Source organism: Mastacembelus armatus, chromosome 4, assembly GCF_900324485.2.
Source record: "Mastacembelus armatus chromosome 4, fMasArm1.2, whole genome shotgun sequence".
Lineage (NCBI taxonomy): Eukaryota > Metazoa > Chordata > Actinopteri > Synbranchiformes > Mastacembelidae > Mastacembelus > Mastacembelus armatus.
In genome coordinates, this window is record NC_046636.1 from 27,697,436 (window position 1) to 27,721,863 (window position 24,428).

The window sequence follows — 24,428 nt, forward strand, 5'->3', positions numbered from 1 at the left end:
AATAAACAGTCTCTTTCATCAGATGTGTAGATGTGACTAAGAGGTTAATACGTAGTTCAAAAGTAGTTTTTGGTCCAGATGTTCTGTTCTGAGGGTGGGCAGTCAAACAGTCCATTGGAGGGTTAAAGACCTCAAAGACAAAGTGTTGTGCTAAAGGAGGACTTTCCACAATCTGGCAACCCAGAAGCTGTTCTTACAAATGCCATTCACTGGTCAATGCGGCTTTAACAGCAGATGTTTACAGCTGTAAGCTTATAACCCTGATGTGTTTGCCATTGCACCGTGAGCTCGCAGGGCCTATCGCGGTCATCCAGAGGAATGCAGACGTGAGCGCGCTGGTGGCACCCGCCCTCTGCGTCACGGAGCCTCAAAGTGAAGACGCTCCACTTTCCTGCCTTCACTTCGTCCCGAGCCCCGCCACCGTCACGCAGCTGCGGAGCCACGATGCTGCAGGGAGAATATGTTGCTTAACTCGGCACGTAACCTTTCGCAACTTTTAGTCTACTGACGCAGCGCACAAGGTAAACTCACCTGGGTCAGTTGTTCCAACGAGAGGCTCTTTGTTTCTGTTTTAAAATAAGATTCATTCGGTCTGTTTTATTTTATTTTCAGTCCTGCAAGAGCTTATTTTTTCTTTTTTTCCGTTAGTCTTTCTTTTTCTTTGCGTTTGTTCCCAGGTCGGACAGGTTGTACAAGAAATCAGAAAACTGTACTTTGGACTACACTGCTTTGACATGTTGCTCTGCAGCCTGTCTAGTGTTTTAATTTAAATATTAACCTTTCTCTTTTTCCGTGACTGTTTTATTTCGGTTCTTATTTAAAAGTGAAGATCGTCCTTGTTCGACTTGCGGTTCACTGTAATTGCAGCTTTATTTTACCCACTAAATGGGTTTCAGTATGTGCTGCGCTTCTTCTTCGTGTCAAGTCACTAAATCTCTCTTGGCCCAGAAGTTTTTTGGCCTTGACAAATTATTACAGTCAGTTATCTGTTAGTTCAGATTATTAGGCTGAATAAAAGAGGAGCTTAATGGACTGTTTTCAGTTGATCAGTGGTAACAGATCACCTTTAATAGCAAAATAGACCTGCTATGCATTAATATACTACAAATTTGTTGGTAATGTTATTTGTAAAATGAGGGATTGTCTTAGATATGTGGGATATTCTATTTGAGCTACACCATTAATTAATTGATTAGACAATCAACAGTAAATTAATCAGCAACCTCTGAGAATCAGTTAATCATGTAAATACTTCAAGTAAAACGCTTGGTGGGTTGTATAAATTGTAATCATAACATCAATTATTAGCATAATTAATTGTTTTACTTATGTTTTGTACATTCTCATTTTACAGGCTGACCTCTAGAATGGCCCAGCAGAACCAGAGCTGCCATTATAATCAGGTAATGGGCTTCTTCTACAACAACAGTGGCGATGATAAATGGGACAAAGGCCAGCTCATCCTGGTCCAGGTGGTTGGCTCTCTCTTCTGCTGCTTCATCCTGGTCTCCAATGCCATGGTCATAGCTGCTGTCATCACAAACAAGAGGTTTCACTACCCTTTCTACTATCTTCTCGCCAACCTTGCTGCCTCGGACTTCCTCGCAGGGATAGCATATGTGTACCTCATGTTTAACACAGGTGAGGTGTCACGGCAACTGACAGTTAAAGGTTACTTCATCCGCCAGGGTCTGCTGGACGTTAGTCTCTCAGCTTCTCTGGCTAACCTGCTGGTAATAGCTCTGGAGCGCAATATCTCTGTCATGAACTGGAAAGTCCACAGCAACCTGACTAAGAGGAGAGTGATCCTGCTGATTGTGCTGGTGTGGGCCATCTCTATCTTAATGGGGGCTGTGCCCAGCATGGGCTGGAACTGCCTCTGCAACCTGAGCGTTTGCTCCCAGCTGGCTCCCATCTTCAGCAGAAGCTACCTGATCTTCTGGTCAGCATCTAATCTGGTGGTGTTTCTGGTCATGGTGGCCATCTACATGAGGATCTACACCTATGTCAAGAGGAAGACGGCAGTACTCACAGCCCACACCAGCGGCTCCATCAGCCGCAAGAGGACCCCCATTAAGCTCATCAAGACAGTCATGGTTGTGCTTGGTAGGTGCCACTTTAAAAAAGCATTTTAAAAAGCAGCAGCATTGATGATAAAAAAATGAATCAGACTATTTCCTGCTTTAGTGAGGTGTAAAGAATTGTGGTGTACAGCTATGTATGTCTTTCATCATGGCTTGAAGCGGTCAGGCAATAAATTCAGTCATTACTGAAAACACCATACCATTATCTGTGTTTTCCTGACCAAACAGAAACCACAGGCAGAATCACACATTTTCAGTAACCAAGTACAGTGATGGTGTGTTAAGTTAAATCAGCAGAGGAGCTGGTAAAAGCTTTATTTTACAGTATTTCTTCATATATTGTCTTATTTCTGACAGAAAGAGTTAATCACGTATTAAGATGATGGCAATTGTCTGTTTGTTGGCAAATCAATTATATGTCTAATTGCTAGAAGACAATTGAGTAGTACTACATATATTTCCCAGAAATCTTCTTCTTGTGCACTTCGTTCTAGATGAGGTCCACAGATATCAGGCCATCAGTGTTGCAACCTTGCATTAAAGGCACAAATTATTTCCCTCTTAGAGCTTTCATTTAAGAAATCAACAATAGGGCTGCTTCTGAAGCGTTAAGTTGCCAGCACTGTAAGTCAGGTGCATTATTATCAGTGTTGCATGTGTTTAGCTTGTGTTACCAAAAAATATTATACATTCTACAAAGATAAAAACTCACGACATAGTTGTAGTGATGTTGCATAAAAATAATAATCTATCATTGTTCTTTCTCTTTGAACACTGTACTTGCCTGGCCAGTTAACTCAGTATTGTATGGTATCTAGCACAGGATCTGTCTGTTTCTACACACACAACTTTTCTTCCTGTGTAATTATGTCTCCCTACAAGGATGCTGCTCCTCAGCTTGTGTGGCGTACCATCCACACCACAGCACACTGAACTTCAATGAATGCCCCCTCCTTCCCACTCAAAAAAAAACTTAGTATGATGTGGCGAGTACACATATCCAGCATATACCGTGGGAATGGTCTTTTAAGTTGAAAAGATGTGCTGTGTCAAATTTTTTAAAATTAAATTTTAGTGTATTTCGACTGGTGCTCTAACTTAAAATGCACGGTGACATAAAATGACCCAGCCCAGATCCAAAAGAATCAATTCTCCAGGTAGAAACCAGACTGTTCAGGTGAAAGTGGTAACTAGACAAACCAGTTCAGGGACACATGTAACCCAGACATATTTTAGTACAACCAGAGTAAAATTTGCAAAAGAGTTGGGTAGTTATGTTATCAGACATTGTCATTGTAAATGCCCTGTCCTAAATGACAAATTCAAAAGAAAGATACTGTATATGTAAATTTTAATCTGTCGTTTAGTAGTTACTGTAATATGTAACAAAAAAACAAATTATATTTTCCATGTACTTCGCTCTTCGTGGGACTAATTTTGTAAAATATTTTGCCTGTTGTTTAACTGCCTAGGGCAAATTATTTTGTAACGTATCAGTGTGTTGGGGCCTGCTTTTGAAGTGAAGCATCAGTCTATGCCAGGATTTTGTTTTCATTCTTCAAGTCCATGCACCTCTATCAACTGAATACCAAAAAGAAAAAGATATGCTTGAACTGGGGGTTTTAAATCATTTTTTTCCCTTTCAGAGATGAAATGGGAAGACAGTTTACTTTTGAACTTGTAAAATGCTGAGCTGGGTGCCAAATAATGTTCAGTTCACATTATTTTGGATGTATTTCTGTCTGTGTCTACATATATCGATGCCTGTGTAAGTGAGAGAGAGAGAGAAAAAGCATGTGCCGTCTGCAACGCTTGTTTTTGTTCTGCAGACATATTAGGAGGGAGTTATGCTGGTAGTGCCGACAGGTTGCAGCTTGCCATTTCCTTTCAGTTGCAGAAACCTCTCAGTAACTCTGTTTTGTGGCCAGACATGTTTGAAATAGTGTAGATGGCTAAAAAGCTGCTTTAGCAGCCCTGTGCCCTACTTCATTGTTTGCCAAACACATAGTTAAGTATTTAACACAGTAATGGCATTGTATTTCCTAACCTGTGCCTGCTTATGTTAATGCTATCATATGATATTACTCTACTAAAATGCACAGATTTTTAATATAAGTAATGTATGTGTGTGTGTATATGTGTGTGTATATATATATATATATGTATATATATATATATATATATACATAAAGTAAGTGTATATTTATTCTTTCAGGTTCATTTACATGAAACATAAGAAGCTTTAGCTTTATATATCATCCATCTGATCAAGCTCTTTCTGTTAAGTGGCAAGAGTGAATCCATGAGCCAGCTAAAAGTTACTGTACAATGTCATAATTAGATGAGCCTGTTTACATAGAAGGAGGTGCCAGCAGCATGTTAGCCTAAAGACTGGAAACACAGGGACACAACTAGCCTTGCGTTGTTCAAAGGTAACAAAATTCACCCAGCTGCACCTCAAAAACATATCTTGTTTGCCTAATATGGGAAAAAAAACAAATGTAAAAAATTACTACAGTGTCTAGACTTTTTACACCTTTATGCTCAATGAGCTGATTAGATTTTGGTGGTCAAAGGTCTGATTACAGTGACATCAGTGTCTCACCTGGATTAATTAGTCAGGGAAGGTGGACCTGCTGGCCAGGCGTGGTGTGTCTCATAGTCAGTGGAGTCTCACATACATGTAAAGTGTAACTTGGCTTTACAACCACAATGTGGCAAGTCTAGTTGTGAATTGTTATCAAAACCTTTGAGCGGCTGGTCATATTTTCTAACAGTGACTCACATGTATAAACAAGAATAAATAGTGGATAAAAAGTGATGTTTTGCAAAAACTACTATGTTATCTATCTATCTATCTATCTATCTATCTATTTATTTATTTATTTATTTATTTATTTGTAGGGGTCTTTGTGATCTGCTGGACCCCTGGCCTGGTTGTTTTACTGCTGGATGGGCTCGACTGTAAAAGCTGTAATGTCATGAAATTAAAGCGCCCGCTGCTGCTTCTGGCTGTGCTCAACTCCGGCATAAATCCCTGCATCTACTCCTACAAGGATGAGGAAATGTGGACAACCATCAAGAATCTCTTGCGCTGTATCGGCAACGGCACTCGGCGGCAGCGGTCAACAAAGGCCAACGCCCGGCCGCTTAGCTCTGTTCAGGATACGGGCAACAGTCAGCCTCCCTCAGAGGAAATTAAAAATGATGATCAGGGGATGCTCAAAACCTGAAAATAGAACTCGTTAAAAAGAACTCATGAAGACACAGATTGGAGTTGACTTGATATAAAAACAACACACTTTATTTCCACTTGGTCTCAGGAGGTCATTATTGTCTTCTGCTTAAAAGTACTTTCTTGATTTTGATGCACTAATAATTTCCCAAATGGATGCAAAGATGTGTTTGTAATTTTATAGTTTCTGGACATACAACTCCCATTTATATGTAATATGGGAATTGATGCTGTTTTCCTCATTACATCCTTGTGGGTTATTTAAACTTGTGGTCCAATGGCTGAAGAAATAATCCAGTACGAAGTGTAAACTATACATTTCTTCCTTAAAAGAGGTAAAAATCATGCAACGGGTTACTGTGCTAATATAAATTGTTGTACATCAGATTGAATTATCCAGTAGGTTCAGCTCCTGTTAAGCTTGTGAGGAAGCAAAACTTTAATGGATGAACTAGTCCAGAAATGTAATAATAAACAGGTAATTTAGAACTGTAGGTCTTTTCGGTAGGGTGTAGTTTTTATTTCCTGTTTAAAAATGCAGGCAAAGAAAAATACTGTAAACTACTGTACTGTATGAATCTACTTATATATTCTGTGTAATAAGTGCTTAAGTAATTTCAGTTTATGACAGCGAGACCTGGTGGTTTTGGTATTTTTTTTGCAATTTTAGCTAGAAAAATTTAGTTTTGCCACTTGCTACCAGATACGAGTCACTCCTGTCTTGCCCCATCCACCTTCTTTTATCAGTTCAGCTAAACAAAGAGTAACTCCCATTTGCAGCACCTCAAACCTGTTCTTCCTGAAGCATTTTTACACATCCGCCTCAGCTTGTTGAATAGCTGCTGTTGCTTTGACGAAACAGCTGCTCACCTGAGAGCGGAGGGATTGTAAAATGATCTTGCAACACACTGGAGCTCTGCTGGAGGAACTGAAGGGGGTATGACTGAATAGACTAAATCATTGACAGGGCTCAAATGACTGTGATTCCTCAACCTGCTGTACAGTATTTATGCCACTCCTGCTGTAAAGGACACAACATTGCTAAAGCTATTTTGTTTTTTCACAATCGTGCAGGAATGCCACATATGATTGTTGTGTGTATGTGTAAAATGGTTTACAGCGACATTGGTTTTGTCTTTTTTGAACTGAATTTATTCATGGCCATGTCTGTGTAGTGTGACTTTTAGAACCAAAATCATAAAACTTAGACTTTGTTGTATAACTGCTTTTGGAGTTTGATTTTTTTATTTTTTATTATCAAACATGATATTGTGTCTCTTTTCCTGAAAATATGACATGACAAGATACAGAAACAGTAGTAATCAAGGAGATTAATTTCATAGGAAATTTTGCAATGTCTTGCACTACATCTAAAATTAATTAGGTTCAATATTATTCCTACAAATTTTTTGAAATGGAACAAATAATATTCCCATAACAATAGAGTATATTGTGCAGATTGGCTGCTGATTTTAACATTTTATGAATTTTCTAGTGTTCACTACACTTTTAGTCACATTAGCAGCAAGACTCATTGTCAGTCTGTTGGTTGATCAGACTGACAGTCTGAAATATTTGGTCCGGACTGAAATATCTCAAAAAGGAATTGGTTGTTATACCCTGATTGCTCTTCTAGTGCTACCATTTAATATTTGTAGTTTGGATTTAAAATCTCAATGACCTTTGGATGGTGTAACACATTTGGTACATTCATGTCCTCCTGAAGATTAGTTATAACTTTGATAACCCCTTCATTTTTTGTCTAATGCCATCATCAGGTACAGTTTCATTTGTACAATAGTTAATTTTGTAATACTTTTATTTACGACCAAATACCATCAAAATTTTGTGTTTAGTGTGAGCTAGAAAATGTTGACATACTAACGTGTGAGTATGCTAGTATGCAGAGTTAGGATTTATTTAAGCCTCTCAAAGCTGCTAGTGTGGCTTCACATCCACCCTGCACCTAGTTTTGCCAAACCAATCCATACGATTTCTTGCAAATCCCGTTTGACTAGATCAGACCAGTCTCCTGATTTTAAATAAAGATAACTGTCACCAGCAGGTAATGACTGTAAACTGGTTCATGTAGGCTGCAGCATACTATAACAAAAAGGACACTGACAGAATTATCTGCCAATCTTAATACATGGCTACTTCAATCAGTAGTTGAATTACCTGAGATTGCTGGTGCTCAACAGCCTGCACTTCAGGATAATTTTATCTGTTCAGGTCAATTAATGATGACCTTTTCCATTCAGTGGCAAAGGATCTCGAAAAAAGAACTAACTCTTAACTCTGAGTGGGAGGAACAAGACGCATTATATCCTCGAGCGGCGACGAGCGGCCCTCGCCTCGAGCGAACCGCCTCCCTCAGCGGACTACTGTCGCGAGCGATCAGCCGCCGGTAACGCCGGCACCAAGTACGAATCGCTTCACCGGGAGCCCTTCAAACGTCAGCAGGATTCGGATCCGAAACTGAGGTGGAGGATTTTTTCAGGTTAATTTGCGTTTAAGAGACAGACAGTGAAACACTTTGATATCTCCATGGTAACCAAAGCATCTGTAAACAGATGTACTGAGACACAAAAACACAGACACACATATTAAGACAGTAACAAATATATTCAGCCACACACACTATTGCACACACCCGTGGACACATAGGCCTACAGACCAGCAAACCTACACATTTATTGTCCTAAATTTTCATTTGACAGGACTACCAAAGCTGAGGTGGGGGATTTTGTAAAACACTCCAGAGGCCACAGTTTTCACCATCACAGTGAAAAGAGTCTTGACTTTCATAAAACCACAAGATTTATTCAATACCAAGGTCAAACCGTGTTTCAAGTCCCCTCACTGGGAGCCCATTAAATAAGAGCAGAATTTGGACCTGGAAAGGTGAGGTGAGGGATTTTTTAAACGGCTGCAGAGGGCACATTTCTGAGGCCACAGTGATACAGGCACATAACGGACACACAGAAACGCAGGACGGCAGTAGCAGCAGGCATTTATACAGCAATTTCATCTTCCAGTATGCATCTGTCAATGAAATAGGATGGTGGCTCTCAGTCATTGTCATGGCGACAGCGTGGAAAATAGAGCATGGGTCTGATTGGCTTTTTTGATCAGGATGCCTTAAAGGATTTTAAGGCAAGTTTAGTACAGTTCTGCCAAACAAAATTTTGGCTCTCCATGCAGTTTCATCTTTCAGTACAGATCTCCCATTGGAAAACAATGGTGGCTTTCTGTCATCTCCACGGCAACAGCGTGGAAAATAGAGCATAGGTCAAGTTGGCTTTTTTGATCGGGTGGCCCTAAATGATTTTTGTGCCAAATTTGGTAGACCTGTGACAAACTAAATTTTAGCTCTCCATTAAAATTTTCAAGTATTTTTGCACATTATCAAGTTGTTATACAGGTGGCGCTGTTGCACCTATTGTGATTTTGTTCAATCATATGGGTTCAGATCACAGGGGACTACAATTCAGCAATTGGTCAGATTCAAATTCCGAAAATGCGTGTGCGACCTATCACAACTCAAAGGTGCCAAAAATTTACGTCAACTTGCCACGTCCGCCAATGAAAAACCGTAAAAAATTCATTAAGAAATTCATATAACTTTAGCTGCCCTTCTTGTGTAGATGAGGTTCACCAAGAATAAGCTAATTCGAGCAAAAGCCCAATGAGGAGTTTGTTCAAGTTCGAGGTGAGCAAAAACAGCAAACCCAATGACCTCAAGTAAAACTCCAAACTGATGGACTTCCTGTTGGCGTAATGTATTTCACTTTTGTTGGGGGCGCTGAAGAGCCATTCTTTTGAGGTTGTTTATGACTCCCCTCCCCCCCCCCCGCTTATTCGTCCCTTACACATTGAGCAATTATAATAAGTTATAATAGTCCCTTGCCTTTACCTTCGGTGGAGGCTCAGGCCTAATAACTAATGTACATACGTGCCGAGCATATGTTGTAGTAGTACAGAAAGAAATGAAGTGGATTAAAACCTTAACACATTTTCTGTAGTTTCTAAATAGTGTGTGTGGATTTACGATTTGTTTCTTTAAAAATGGATAATGTTAATAAGGTGTTAATATATACTACATAATGTATTTCTCACCAAAAGGTCTTTGAATCCTGTTAACGTTTCAAACCTCCCCTCAAATTTGAATCAGTTCCACAAGCTCATAATATAAATGTATTGGTCATAACATTTTGCTCTTTACACAACACCACAACCATGTTTATTTTCCTCCCATACTCTAGATAGCCTAACCTGCTTTCTTATTGCATGTGAAAATGTTTTTATGCTCTAGTCTTGCACACCACCTTAATTACCCATTTGCAACCGGTAGCCTATCCTTTGACAGAAAAATATGTGGTTTTATACTTTACATGTTTTTGTCATAGAAAACTACTCAGGATGTACATGATGTGAGTTCCAGGTTGAGATCTTTACCAACGTTATTTGATTTCTATTAAAAAGATGCTGTAGTGTCTTGTGTACTGCATGTCCTCAGTAGAGCTTTCTGTAGACCTGCCATGACTGCTGCCTGCCACTCTGGGTTTTGAACTTTAAATTGTGTGTGAGGGAGGGAGATTTTTCTCCAGATGTGCTGTAATTATGCATTCTTGAAAAGCCAATTAAATTTCGCAGATGGTCATAAATGCTCTTTTGGTTTGTTCATAATCTTAGGGCAAACAGATGTAGGTAAAGATGGAGAAAAGTTAATCAAGATATGTTATATCCCAAAGTTGAGGACTCTGTTACAAATGTAATTGGTACATGGACTGAATTTATATATCACTTCTATCCAAAGTGGTTACAATTTGCTTTATTCATCCATTCTCACATACCCATGTACACATTTATACACCAATAGCAGTGTGCTACTGTGCAAGGTGCTGGCCATATGTACAATACTTTTTCTACTTACAGGCCATTTGATGTTTACAACCCAGTGAGGGCCTTACGCTATCTCCATCACAGCAAAACCAAGAATACTGAAAAGCTCCAGAAAAAGCTTGTTCAGTCAAACATTTAAGTTGCTTCTGTTGTGTAATATTAAAAGCATGTTGTGGAAAACGTCAATTTTTCTCAAATCAAGGCACTACCACTTAAGTACTATTGTATTGCCAGTAGTACTGAAAAAAATCTGTCTGATCATCTACAGTTAACGTCTTTGAGAAAGACATTTAAACTCATCTGACATTCTAAACTAAATCTAGAAAAATCTGCACTTAGATTTTGTGACGCTACAATTATATTTACCATAATCCTCAATATATTAGTGTGTGCAGATATATACTGATTTATTGATTTAAGACCATACAGTTGTAATCAGACCATTAACAGAGCCATGGTGGATTCGTAGGACAGTGAAGCTGAGCTGAAGTACCTTGTGAATGAGGACATGATCAAACTGTGATTGGAGAGCCTCTTCTGCTGATTGACAATTAAGGACAAGGGACAGAGGTCTTTAGGGTACTGTAGCTTTGTTAAGAGGTGACTGCACTCACATACACACACACACACACACACACACACACACACACACACACACACACTGATCTGGCCATTCACTTAGTCGGTCAGTTCAGAGTTGGTCCATCCACAGCACTAACCTCGGCATGGCTCTTTGGATAGCAGCATCCTTCTGTCTGTGTTTCCTGCTGGTAAGTTCTCAAGGATTCTATAGTGTATTTACAAATATTACATTACAGCTAGTTTTATTTTACAGAGAAAACCTTTGCTTTTGTTGTCTTGTCAGAAACATTTGCTGCTGGGACATGTGGTCATGGGCTTGTGGTGTTTCACTGTATTGCCGTGTCACTTTGTCAGCCTTTTGTGGGGCTGATATCCTTAATCATTAAAAAAAACTCTGCTGTTTGATTTGTTCATTTTGAATAAACACATAAAAAAAATCTTTTACATAAACTGTTACCTAGAGGTTGAGTCATGGAAACTGGAGTAGTTTTTAGGGCTTAAAGTTTCACTACTCATCCATGTAGCTTCATTAGTCTAATAAAAAGCTGGTATGGATCCTCCAATTTATCTTCCAGGTTGGTTTCACTCCACCCCTAGACCCATAGGCTCATTAGGTGAGCTATGTAAATCAGGTGAGAGTCGTTAGACCCACACTCCTGAGTTGATTTCACTTCACACCTGGTCTGAATAGGCTCTTTAGGTGAAACCAACATGAAGGATAAATTTGAGATTCCATACCAGCTTTCTCTTAGACTGATGAAGCTTCTTGGATGAGTAGTGAAACATTTCGACCTAAGAAGTACAAGTCCAGTTGCCATGACTCAACCTGGACAACTGAGAATCTCCACAGACATAAACTGTTACCTCTCTCACCTGCAGGAAGTAAATTGCTGGCATGATCTGGACAACACAGAGTATGACTGTTGGCCAATTAACAGTCCAAATGATTACAACATGATAAGCTGTGGTGGTAAGTCTTTTTTTGTTTAGCTGGATCTGTTTCTTTTACTCTAAGTACACCACTGCAGGTGATATTTAGTTTTAATGATTGTTGCCTGCCTATGTGCTGTAAAATCGGATGGTTTTATCAGCTTTAGCTGAAAAATAAAGGCGACAACATTTATAACATTTGTCCAGAATTAATTTGAGTGACATAAGAGGTGGTGAACAATAAGTTACTAGTGCTTGTGAAAACATACCTGTGCAAATATACAGTGGCACACAGTGTGCCTTTGTTGCTTGGATGTTTAAGTTCAGGTGACGTGCATGTGGGTGCTAACAGGTCTGGAAATGGCCTGGGTGCAGCGTCCTCCAGAGAAAGTAACCACCGGGGAGGAGTTCAATGTTTCGTACACAGTGATGGCCTCAGATTCCTTCTACGAATATGCAGTCAGGAGCAAGATTTTCCAGTTCGGGTGCGTGTGCTATATAAACACCTGGAATTGTAAAGGTCTGCCATGCCCAGAATAAACACATATATATGTGCACACACAATCCCACAAACACAGATACTGACAGGTAACTGCAGCATGTGAATTGATGAATTACCTGATGACTGTGCAATTACTAAAATACAATACACGCTAACACACAGACACACACATATACAGAAAAATGTATATTTTGTACGTACATACTGCTTTACTGCCACCATATAATACTACGCATTTGGCTTTGTGTGTGTCTTAATCAGAAATAACTATATTTAAAAAAAAATATATATATATATATATATACATATGTTTACACAAAAAAAGTTATTTAATTAATACCTATTTAGAGAACAGTAAAAAAGGAATTATTTTAAACAAATCAATGGCATATTCCTATTAATACATCTGTGTTAAGCTTTAAGAAAAACAAGCTAATCACCATGCTCTTGTTTGAGCTTCACTTTGTAAATAGCATCATGCGGTGTAGTGTTAATTAATTTGTCAATGCACTTTTTGCTTCTAGTGATGCGTCAGAGGCAAAGAGGTTCTGTCATGAACACGAGTGCCCGGCAAACTGGAACAGTGCAAATGAAATTAACTGCTGTGTTTATCATGCCAACATCCACTCCTGTCCTCTGAGCCTCATGGTTGGTACCCATTTCTAGCAGCACTGATTTCAACACAATCATCTTCTCCTAATTTAATAAAATATGAAAGCCAGCAAATACGATCTTGCTTGACATTCATCCAGTAGAAGTTATCTGTTGCATGTAAATTAAATGGAAATATATTTCTTGGGAGCACAGTCTTTCAGTCTGTTAATCATTTAGAATAATCTAATGATTTGTATGGTATTTATTTAAGCACTTCTCCCAAAATATCCAAATTGTTTCTTTAAGGAACATAAAAAATCCATAATATAACACAATATAGTGTATATTCCAACTTGTCGTTTTACCTATATTACTCCTAATTGAAGGAAATATCAAAATACAAGACAGTGTTTTTAATGTTTGTCATGACATTCAAGGGAATCATTATAGACATTTTATACCTTTTCAACATTCATTTCAAGTCAAGTTTTGTGTTTGGAAACTTGACTCTAGAGCACATGTTTATGGGATTTAAATGTTTGGAAAGGGTTCCTTAAAGTATTAAATAGTTAACTTACACATTTCTTTCACAGTCAGTGAAAATTGGCTTAGGTTTATGGAGCTTTTAAGATATCAGATAGGATGTTTTATTAAAATTCTTCAATGAACCATAACTTTGGTTCAGAAATGTAGAGGATCATATTCATTTTTAGTATGTGAAGTTGCCTTAAAGTTGTATAATATTTACAGTTACATATCTAATTAGGAATACTATACAGATACCATGAACTGTATAAAGAGCACATTTGGGAATATAATTTATCCAAATGACGGTTCCATCTCTCCACAGAAACATGGTGGAATCTGTGGCCCATGGATTCCTGATGATGGTAAGATAGTGACTCACACTGTATCCAAAGCAGGGAAGATGACCCAAAAATACTGGACTTCAAAGGTGAGCCAGTCCAAACCTGTACTACCAAAAAACTTCGAGACAACATTGTCCAATATATTGTAGGTCATCTGTCAAAAGGCTAATGTTCATCGTTCATGTTTCAACATTAACTTTGTTCATGTCAGAAGGAGAATGCATCATTCAGCCAGGCAGACATATGAGATATGGATTTGATCAAAGTGAAACACCCTTTGTGATGTCTGTAACCTCTTACACTGGGATATAATTACTTCTGAATTAGTAGGAAATATTAAGAATGCTAAATTTTGGGTTTTGGTTTAGCAAATAGCTGTATATTTTAAAACAGACAACTGCAAAAAAAACAATGAGGGAAAGGTGGGATACAATATGGACAGATCAAAGGTCTATCACAGGGTCCACACATTGGGACAATCATTCACATTCATATCGTTTCATACCAGTTCACCTAACCCCAACCTGCATGTCTTTGGAAGGCTGTGGGAGGAAGCTAGAGAGACAAGGAAAACATACAAACTCCACACAGAAAGGCCCTCGATCAAGTGGGATTCAAACTCTGAGCCTTCTTCCTGTTAGGCACTTACATCCAAAGTACCATGCCACAATTGCAGTCCTGATCCTGTATGTGCTTCATGTCTTTCCGAGCCTGGTATTTCATGGTTCTTCCTTATCCAGTCTTCAATTGTTACTGGATTTTCACTCCTGCTCTGCCCTTCACACACACCACCTGTGTCCACTTAGCTCTCTGTTTGTCTGTTCCCTCTGTTCTTTGCCATTTTGTCTGGCTTGTCATCTCACTTCCAGACCTCATTCTCTTTTTTGAGTGTTTGGATTCAGCTATAAGTCTAATGAAGCGACAAATGCAGATTAACTACCAAACTTTAAAAACACAAGTATTTTCCTGTCTGTCATGGCAATTTCTCATTTAGGTGGTGCTGATCCATGCTGGAGTCACCTCAGTCATTGCTCATATCAAAATTGGACAGATGCATGCAGCACTGGAATCCAAAGTGCTTGCTGTCAGTGCCCAAGGTCAGTCAACAGTAATGGCTCTACTGCTCAGTGATGGTCACACAAACCCACACTTGTGCATCATGACATAAGTTTTATCAAGCAGACACTAAAAGCAGTGACATTAAAACACTAGGGAAACTTAGACTTGTGTGATCTTGAGTCTGACCTTGCAATAAAATAGGTTCTCATTTCAAAGCAACTGCCACACTATCAGCTGAATTGCAAAAATCAACGTACGTCCTTGTTGGTAGAAACCTAGATAACCAACATATTTTAATGCCTGCAAGAAAGATATATGCATATTTTATAGACATACATTTTTTTACATTAGATGTAATTGTACATTAGACATGTTCAGCCTCAAAGATTGTTGCCCACTGGGTGAATTACAGTTTAATTTAATCAGCGGTGTTTAATTACAATTTTGAAGCACTTGTACTTTACTATTTGAATCTTCTGATACTTTTTTCATTCTAAAACTACACTGTAAATGCAAATCAACAATTTTGCAACATTTTAGAGTTTGATCCCCAGGAGATATTTTACGTTAGCCAGAAGTGTAATAACTGGTTAAAATCATCCCCACCTTTATCTGCTGCAACACTGAACTGACTGAAGTGATGTTAATGTACCAATATACTTTTACATTTTTGTACCTTTCAAGGTGAAGTCTAGTTACTGCTACTTTTGCTCAAAGAAATTATCCATACTTTTCTTCCACTACTGAATTTAGTGGCTAAAGCCTAAAATGTATAATATGATTGTTTTAGTGTGTGGGGATGATGTTTGTGAGCTGGAGGAGACCTGTCTGAACTGTCCTGCAGACTGTGGTGTCTGCCCTATGTCCATCACTACCAAAGTGGCCATAGGGTTTCCAGTTGCCCTCTTCAGCATTGGTTTCATCCTAACCTTGGTGGTCAGTCTGCACCACAGATTCACAAAAACCACACAAAATACAGGAGAGGCTTCATGTACTGATGATTATTCTAATTTCCTCCTGCCAGTGGCTTCAATACCAGAAACAGAAGATGTTTTGGGATGAAAGCTGGATCATCAACTACAAGAACATAGTATTTGGTAAAATGTCTATTGGTGCAGTCTGTAATATGAATTAGTTTAGTCAATTTTTAAGTAACTTAGAGTGGATAAGGCTCAACGGTGTGCTGTTCTTAAATCGATTAATGAAGAACTTATAATGGTTGTTTTGCCCTCTCTTTCTGCCCTATAACATTTTTTACATATAACTACTCTTATATATCAGTATCCAGAAAAGGGTTTCTTGAATTAATACTAAATTGTCCCGGTGAGTGAAATGAGTATTTGACTGTATGCTCTGTGCAGGTAAAGTGTGTTGCATGGGCATCTGCAGCACTTCAAGCCTGCAGCGGATCAAGAGTAAATCCACCATCAGTCGAACTACAGATGTGACTGTGTGTACATGCATCAACACCTCTTTCAAACAAGGCTTCATTCATCCAGGCATCTAGTGAGAAACATTAATAGTTTATATAAATGCTCATGAAGCAGAAAATGTTAATATGTAAAAGGTTAGCTTTGACTTTTTACTTTTTTACTGTTTTCTGGACAGAACTACAGTATGGCAGTGTCAAACATTAATGTAAAGTTAGAAGTATAAAGTTTTTTTCTACCTTAATTACCTCCAAACTCCAGTAAGTTCACTTTAATAAAATGATGCTTGTTCCAATGACCTGTGCTACAAGCTAAATCATTTAATTACAGTACGTCTTCCATGTTCTGTCTTGCAGTGATGGGAGGACGGTAGCAGTGAAACACATCCACAAAAAACATTTCACACTCTCGAAAACCATCAGGAAAGAGGTGAAAGAAGTCAGGTGAGGATCCTTCCAGAAAAATTTGAGTCAAGGTTACTGCTGAATACTTGTTTTGCAATTGAAATAGATATTTCTGCATTTTTTTTGTATTAAGATAAGTATTATCTCATAATGGTTAGGCAACTGGACCACCCTAATTTGTGCAAGTTCATTGGTGGTTCCATTGAGGTGCCCTATGTGAGCATCATCACAGAGCACTGCCCCAAAGGAAGCCTGTCTGATGTCCTACTGAATGATGACATCCCTATCAACTGGGGCTTCAGGTGAGAAAATATCACATCTATCTGTCTATCTTATATGTTTTCCTATTTTCATCTTACAGCTGCAGATAAGGGTCTAATCGCTGTTTTGCTGTTTTGTAGATGATGAAATGCAGTGATTCTATGGAATTTTCCATAATGCAGTGTATTATCCCTAAAGTATTGCATTTTAATGAATGTGACATATCAGAATGTTTCTGCTGATGTGTGTGTGTATGTATATATATATATATACTTATTACATGCCCTACCTTTGAATACCTTTGAACAAACAGTATACACTGGCATCTAAGAGAGTCTCTTCCCCCATATACAGACTGTCATTTGCCACTGACATCACCCGTGGGATGTCTTATCTCCACCAACACAAACAATTTCATGGGAGACTTCACTCCAGAAACTGTGTTATTGATGACCGCTGGGTGTGTAAAATCTCAGGTAATGAAAACAAAAAATGCCATCAAACACAACGTGAGTCTGTAGGGTTTCTTTAACGTTGTTTGCCAAATAAAGTTAAAGCAATTTTGTGATTGTTAAAATCTGTTTTCAGCATTTGCATGTAATTTTAGGGAACATACACAAACAGTGCATAGGAGTCACATCCTACACCAGCAGCAGTGTTATTATGAAGGCATAATGAAAAACAGCATCTTGTATCACTGTGATCTATATTTGTTGGCTCCAGATTATGGGCTCACAGCCTACAGAAAAGAGGACTTTGAAACTGTCAGTAATGGCTTCAACTGTGGGGATGTGAACCGTATTTATTGTGCACCAGAGGTCCTGCTGGGAAGCAGCTCCAGTATGACACCAGCAGCAGACATCTACAGGTGTGTTTGAGTGCTTCTGTGTAAGCAGTTAATCTGAATGAAAGGACTTCATTTCAGATTGTAATATTTGGGCCACATTAATTTGATATTGTAGCATTAAATGGCAAAAATATGATGGACAGCTAAGCATGTCTGTAAGTATGAATAGTGTTTCTGTTGAATCTTATCAGCAGCACTGGAAATAACAAGGAAAATTATATCCTTTCTATACTTTTTCTTCCTCTCCTCAGCTACTCCATGATTCTGGTTGAGATTGCAACTCGCTCTGACCTCACTTCAGTGAGTATGACAGCCTTCCCTGTAGATTACAACCTTCAACTGTCTTTTGATCTTTGCTTTGTAACAACCAGTCATCTCTAGCAGGACCAAGCTGAGGGAGTGAGGATGGATATCACATGGCGACCCCCCCTGCCTGAACTCAAGGCAGGGAAGACGGATAATGACTGTCCCCATCCAGGAGACTACTGTGAGGTCTGGCACATGTACCATGTGCACATGTTAGATTTATGCTTTAACTCTAGGAGATTGAATGTAAATTTGTTGAACAACTCCAAAAAAAACATTAATTAGTTGTCATTACCACTATATAAAAAATTGAAGAATAATGTCTTGCTGTCTTCTTTGATACTGGAGCAGCTCATTAAGAAGTGTTGGTCTCATAATGCCACCATGAGGCCTACATTTGAGCAGGTGAAGAAGATGCTTGACAAGATGAACCCGCACAAAGTCAGCCCAGTGGATATGATGATGAACCTGGTAATAACCCACTTAAATATGGTAAAATAGTGTGAAATAACAAGACTGTAAAGCAATGTAGGATCGCCTTAATCATCTTATTCTTTTTTGGTGGTCACTCAAAGCAATCCACATATTTTGGTGCAGTGTGGGCAGGGGAAGGTGACAGTATGTGGTGAAGGTGGTGCCTTTGTCAGTCTGCCGCTGCAGTGCTGCCACTTTGTCTTTGCAGCTTGATGGAGTTGAAATTTATGAGCTGCAGCTCCTTCTCGCACAGTTTCATTCAATAAACACCTGTCCTGTAAAAGGTGCTCCCAGTTGTCCAATGTAATGTAGAGCTTCTTTAGGGAGCCCTGATGTTGTCTTTAAAGTGTTTCTTTTGCCCACCTAAGGCTTGCACCACTAACACAGGTCAGGCAATGACTGACATCAAAGTCGATGTCAGTATTGGAGGAGAGAAGGCTGCTGATATAGGGGAAATGTTTAACATTTTCAGAGTAGTGTTGTCCAGTGTTATGGTGGGCTGAGTGAGTGGCTGGTTGGTTGGAGGTTGATGGAGGACCTGGATCTTCTTGAGGTTAATGATAATCCCAGGGCTCTGTATTTTTTGGCAAAAGCATTCAGAATCTTCTGGAGTTCATCTGCAGCATGTGCTGCAATGGCATTATCGTCTGCATACTGAAACTCTATGATGGAAGAGTGGCTGAGTTTGGTTTTGGCCTTGAATCACTTGATGTCGAAGAGTGCACCATCAATCTATACAGGATTGGGAGCCCCTGTGGCAGCTCCTTGCTAATAAGGTGGAGTATGGCAGTGATGAAGGTAGCAAACAATGTATGTGTGATGATACATCCCTGTTTCACCCTTGTTGCCACCTAAAGGGCTCAGATTCAATGCCGCTGTTGCTGAGCATGGTGGCTCACATGTCGTCATGCAGGAGCCTCAAGATGCAGATGTGCTTTTCTGGGCAGCCATGCCTTAATAGTGTACTCCACAGAGCCTGATGGTCCACTATGTTAAAGGCCTTTGTCAGGCCTATGATGGCAATGTATAATGGCTGTTGTTGCTCTCTGTATTTTTCTTGCAGTTGGTGTGCCGTGAATATCATATGTGCGGTGCCGCTGGATGAACAGAAGCTGCACTGATATTCAGAAAGTATTATTTTCTCAGACAATGGTAGCAGCCGGTTTGCAAGGACACAAGCAAGCACTTTTCCTGTTGTTAACAGGAGTAATACACTTCTGTAGTTCCCCGCTTCTTGAAGGTGGTCACTATCAAAGCATCCTTGAACTTTGAGGGGAGTTCTTAATTTTCACAGACCTTGAGGAGCAGGGCATGGATGTGGTACAGGAACTCGGGTCTATCTTCCTTTAGGACTTCTGCAGGGATCCCATCCTGACTGGCAGCCTTGTTGTTTTTGAGGCTCCTGATGGCACTGAGCACTTTGGTCATGGTGGGAGGTTCCCCCATATTTTTCTCTGATGGGGCTCTGGGAGATATAGCTAAAGATGTCAGGTTCTATTTTGCTGTTACGGTTGAGAAGTTCCCGAAATTGCTCTTTCCAACGTGGATTCATGTCATCTAAAGATACAGCTCAATGCCAATGTTACACATAAAATCTCTAGTGTACACCTAAAAAAAACATGCCAAAAAAAAAATTTCTAGTTCCATTTGCTTTCTTGTTAGTTTGACACAGTTTCTTTAATTGCAGATGGAGAAGTACAGTAAGCATCTGGAGTCCATAGTTGCTGAAAGGACACAGGACCTTGTTCAAGAGAAGCAGAAGACAGATCGATTGCTATATAGTAGGTCAGACTAACACTGAGTGATGTGAAGCACAATCATGTTATCTATCAAGTACAAGCTTTAAGAAGGAATCTTCTTCATGATGTAGTAGAAAAAACAGTGATGTATCTGTAGCAGGCAGGACAGGGCTTATAATTCAGATTGCAATGAGTGGTGAATAGTAAGCTATAAAATCACTGCACATATGCATTCACTACAGTGTGGACATTTCATTGTGCTGCGAAGAGAAGGTACTCATTGTATGAGAAAGTGATTGTCTTGTCCTGTCCAGTGTGAAAAGTGGTTAAACTAAAGCAATAAGGCTTGATGTTAAGACAGTCTAGACTGCCTTTTCTGCCATCTAGTGGTGCATGAGTTGCAGTTCTTTTCCTACATACTGATCCTGATATGAGACATTTTCTACAAGCTGTTATTTTTTTGTGCAGGTATGTTGCCAAAACCAGTGGCGGATGACCTTCGTCAAGGTCGAACAGCAGAGGCTCAGAGCTTCTCCAGTGCCACCATTTATTTCAGGTTTGTGATAAACAAACTGTTCTACTTTTAAAATAATAATGATAGTAATAATAAGTGTAATTTAATTAGTTAGTTTGCAAAGGCTCGTGCTTTCATACAAGCAGTAATGACTAACGCAGGTATTACTTACCTGTGACAGTGACATTGTTGGATTTACCCAGCTGTCTGGTGCCAGCACTCCCCACCAGGTAGTGGATTTCCTCAACCAGCTCTATACCACCTTTGATGATATAATTGACAATTATGACGTCTACAAAGTGGAAACAATTGGCGATGCTTGTACGTAAGGATTACATTTGCAAATTAATAAACCATTAACAATGATATGTGTTGATCAAATCCTTAAAAGTTTAGGTTGAGTTAAACAATAAAAGAGATAGGAACACAAAATAAATAAGGCAAAAATTGAATGTGGTGTATAAATCTTGATTCAAAACTGTAACAAAATATGAATAAATGGCAAAAAACAATATGTGTTTTGCTATTTTATTGTCAGTGATCCTCTCCCTCTACTTGCATTGTCTCCTATTATGGAATAATGATTCACCCAGACATGGTAGTCTCTGGAGTCCCTAAAGAAAATGGCATCAATCATGCTGGAGAGATAGCCAGCATGGCCCTGGATCTGATCAGTGTCTGCCATAATTTCAAGATCCCCCACATGCTGAATACACAGCTAAAGATCCGTGCCGGCATCCACTCAGGTACTGTGGCCATCTCATCCGTATCAAGCATCAGTTCATCAAATTATCCAGCCACATGCCCTATACTGACTAACCTTGCTTTGGATTAATAAAAACACGCATATTCTGGAGGCTGTGGGAAGTTTAGTGAACAACCCCTCATAACCTCAGAAACTTATTTCACTGTAATCCAAAATTTCTGATTTGCAATGACAGAAACGGATACTTTTGAGCATTTTTCCCCGAGAGGCAATAAAACAATAAAATGTAAATGCAGCATAAATTGTAATTAGGCAGTGCACTTAGAAAAAGTATTATTTTGCTGGTAAGACAAATGGCATTAAGGCGTTCAATATCTGTTTATGAGAAAGGTAATATTTGTACTTTATGTTAAATTTGTCTAGTTTAAGTCTCCTATATTCTGACTTTTTCTGTTTGGAACAGGGCCCTGTTTTTGAGAAGTCAGATATCTGTTTTTTATAGGAATTTGGTCACATTGTCATATTCACAATAATTATTTGAACTGCTTTATGTAGGTATGTATGTGCATTGGTAGGTATTAGTAGAATTTAGGCTACTCCCTGTTTCAATAACCTCACATTCATTATTACAAGTAGGCAATGCCATGTAAAGTTTTGTTTAAAATTGCTGCTGTTTATCCTGTCAGGACCTGTTGTGGCTGGAGTAGTGGGCACCAAAATGCCGCGCTACTGCCTCTTTGGGGACACTGTCAACACAGCATCACGCATGGAATCAACTAGTGAAGGTAATGAGCAATTAGATACACTGCTATGTCAATTCTGTGTCATTTTAATATTGTCCAGCACTAATTCAAAGATTCAGCTGCAGTACTTTTGTAAATGCCCTTAAAGGGATTTCAGAATTAGCCTCTGCTTTGATTACAGGTGTTGTGCCAAACAGGACAGCCTGTGTTGTCAGTGTTTGCTCATTAACACAATACAAAGGAACTACAACAAAGTCTAAACTTTTTGGATAAATATAATATTTTGGAGATAGAACTTCCCCAAAGCCTGAAGAATTATATAAAGAAAGTTATCCCACTTTTAAAGTGATATATGTGCACATGGTACTGAAGAATAAAGTTATCATGCAGGATGTTTTACACATGTTGATGCACCAAGATATGATTTTTACCTTTTTTTTCCCCCCAAAGCTCTAAAGATCCAGGTGAGTGGTGCTACAGCTGATTTGCTTCACACACTCAGAGGTTACATTCTGACCTGCAGGGGAGCACTTAATGTGAAGGTAATGTTCTAAGTCATTATATATTGCCTGTGTTAATATATATTGAAGTTTGCACTGACAAACCCAGGACCATCAGTACATAAAATGTATACTAAGCTTCCTGCCTCAATTGTTCAATTTGTATTCTCATGGGGAAAGCACACATCCCTGCACAAAACAGCACAGAGAGGACCATGTTTAGCACATTCCTGACCATGGTCATGATGGTTGCTGTAGTGACTGATGCTTTCATAGTGCTGGAAAGCACATATCACTGCACAGAGCTGATATACAGCATCTCTTTAAGGTGATAAACTTTATTTATAGCTTGTACGATATATACTTATATGCAGATAGTTGTTTTTAACCAAACTTGATGCAATGGTAATCACATAAAAGCTAGTGCACCGTATTTGAAACAGCCTAAACAAAACAAGGGATTTGTAAAGCTGTGATTTAAAAAGATCACAGGAAAATCAAAACTTCCCTAATGACAGGGTGTGTCTGGTGTTTGCTTTCTCTTTTCAGAGAAAGTATTGTATTATCCAGTTATTCTGTTCATGTAACCCAAGACTTCTTTTTGGGTGGTGCAACTGTAATTATGGGGGAGGGTTTTAGGGCTGCTACTCGCTAAGTGTTGGCCTCAGCTGCTGCTCTGTTTTTTTTTTTTTTTTTTTTTTTAAACACAGGGTAAGGGGGAGATGACAACATGGTGGCTTGAAGCAAAGAGATCCAATCACAAAGACCCATTGCTCAGAACTTCTGAACCCAGTGGAGTACCTGTACCAATTAGTGACTAAATCTGGGTAGTCTCAAAATAGGTCAGACTTGATGTTGTGAACTGAACTGTGTCCAGTGATCTAGATTAGGGTTAGAATTACAAATTTGAAATTAAATTGTCAAGTGAAAGATTATCTTGAATTTAGGTTTGCTGAGACAATAAATCTGATGTACAAAAAAAACTTACTAATTACTTGTGTAAAATAAGAGTGTTGTAATTTTGTGCTGTATGTATCTGGTTAAATGTACAGAATAGAAGATATGTGCATACAATGTCGATATTTTGGTCTTGCTTCTTACACATTTAACTAACTCTGTTAGTTATTTCTGAACCTATAGTTGAATGAAAAAGGTTTGGGTGCATCTGGAAAAAATATAAAACAATCCCAGGAGCAAAATATATTAAAACGAAGGCTTTCTTGAATTTTAATACACTGTTATTTTTAATTTCATGAACATAAAAAAATAATGCTCACTGGTCATTACCTCAAATTATTCTTCCCTTTGGTAGGAAGATTTTAACTGTCTCCCTCATAAAAGTCTATCAGTATTAGTAGTTTTCAGCTAGGTTTGGTTACTTGTTATATGGCTACATTACAAACCATTACAAATAAGGTCACACATGAAATGACAACTTCTGTAATATGTATTATTTTGTATAGTTTTTGAGACAATATTAATTTATAACTGAAATTCTACCATGATTTTTCCTGGTAAGACACATGAATTCTGGTGTTAATTGAAGCAAGTATTTGTCAAACATTATAGAAATTATTACAGTTGTGATTTAGAGCCACCATTTAATTTTCATCTAAATGTACACACAATGTGACCTATAAATCCAGTTTTAAAGTGTAATAAAAAAACAGAGTTACTGCACCAGCTAGTGGAGCAGTTATATGAAATTTAGTAAACCAAATCAACAACTCATGTGCAGCCATGT

At 38.7% G+C, this 24,428-nt stretch overlaps 2 protein-coding genes across 4 annotated transcripts; both read left to right on the forward strand.

Moving 5' to 3' along the window:
- Positions 1–47: 47 nt before the first annotated feature.
- On the forward strand, positions 48–6,538 carry lpar3 (lysophosphatidic acid receptor 3). Of its 3 annotated transcripts, none has more exons than XM_026304554.1 (3): positions 48–475; positions 1,355–2,106; positions 4,989–6,538. In XM_026304554.1, exons 1-3 carry the CDS (start codon positions 264–266, stop codon positions 5,315–5,317), a joined length of 1,293 nt encoding a protein of 430 aa, XP_026160339.1. In that variant the 5' UTR covers positions 48–263; the 3' UTR covers positions 5,318–6,538. The 3 variants fall into 3 exon arrangements, with proteins under 3 accessions (XP_026160339.1, XP_026160341.1, XP_026160340.1); XM_026304556.1 differs by having other exon boundaries at positions 334–535; XM_026304555.1 differs by having other exon boundaries at positions 334–521.
- Positions 6,539–10,949: 4,411 nt separating this feature from the next.
- On the forward strand, positions 10,950–23,505 carry LOC113129547 (atrial natriuretic peptide receptor 2-like). Its single transcript, XM_026305599.1, has 23 exons — positions 10,950–10,994; positions 11,686–11,776; positions 12,089–12,227; positions 12,763–12,886; positions 13,683–13,787; positions 14,696–14,798; positions 15,551–15,696; positions 15,785–15,857; positions 16,122–16,266; positions 16,547–16,633; positions 16,753–16,896; positions 17,210–17,331; positions 17,579–17,723; positions 17,954–18,002; positions 18,084–18,194; positions 18,360–18,479; positions 20,170–20,263; positions 20,690–20,777; positions 20,917–21,056; positions 21,329–21,481; positions 22,128–22,226; positions 22,635–22,726; positions 23,395–23,505. The coding sequence occupies exons 1-23, from the start codon at positions 10,950–10,952 to the stop codon at positions 23,503–23,505; spliced, it is 2,526 nt and encodes an 841-aa protein (XP_026161384.1).
- The last annotated feature ends 923 nt before the right edge of the window (positions 23,506–24,428 follow it).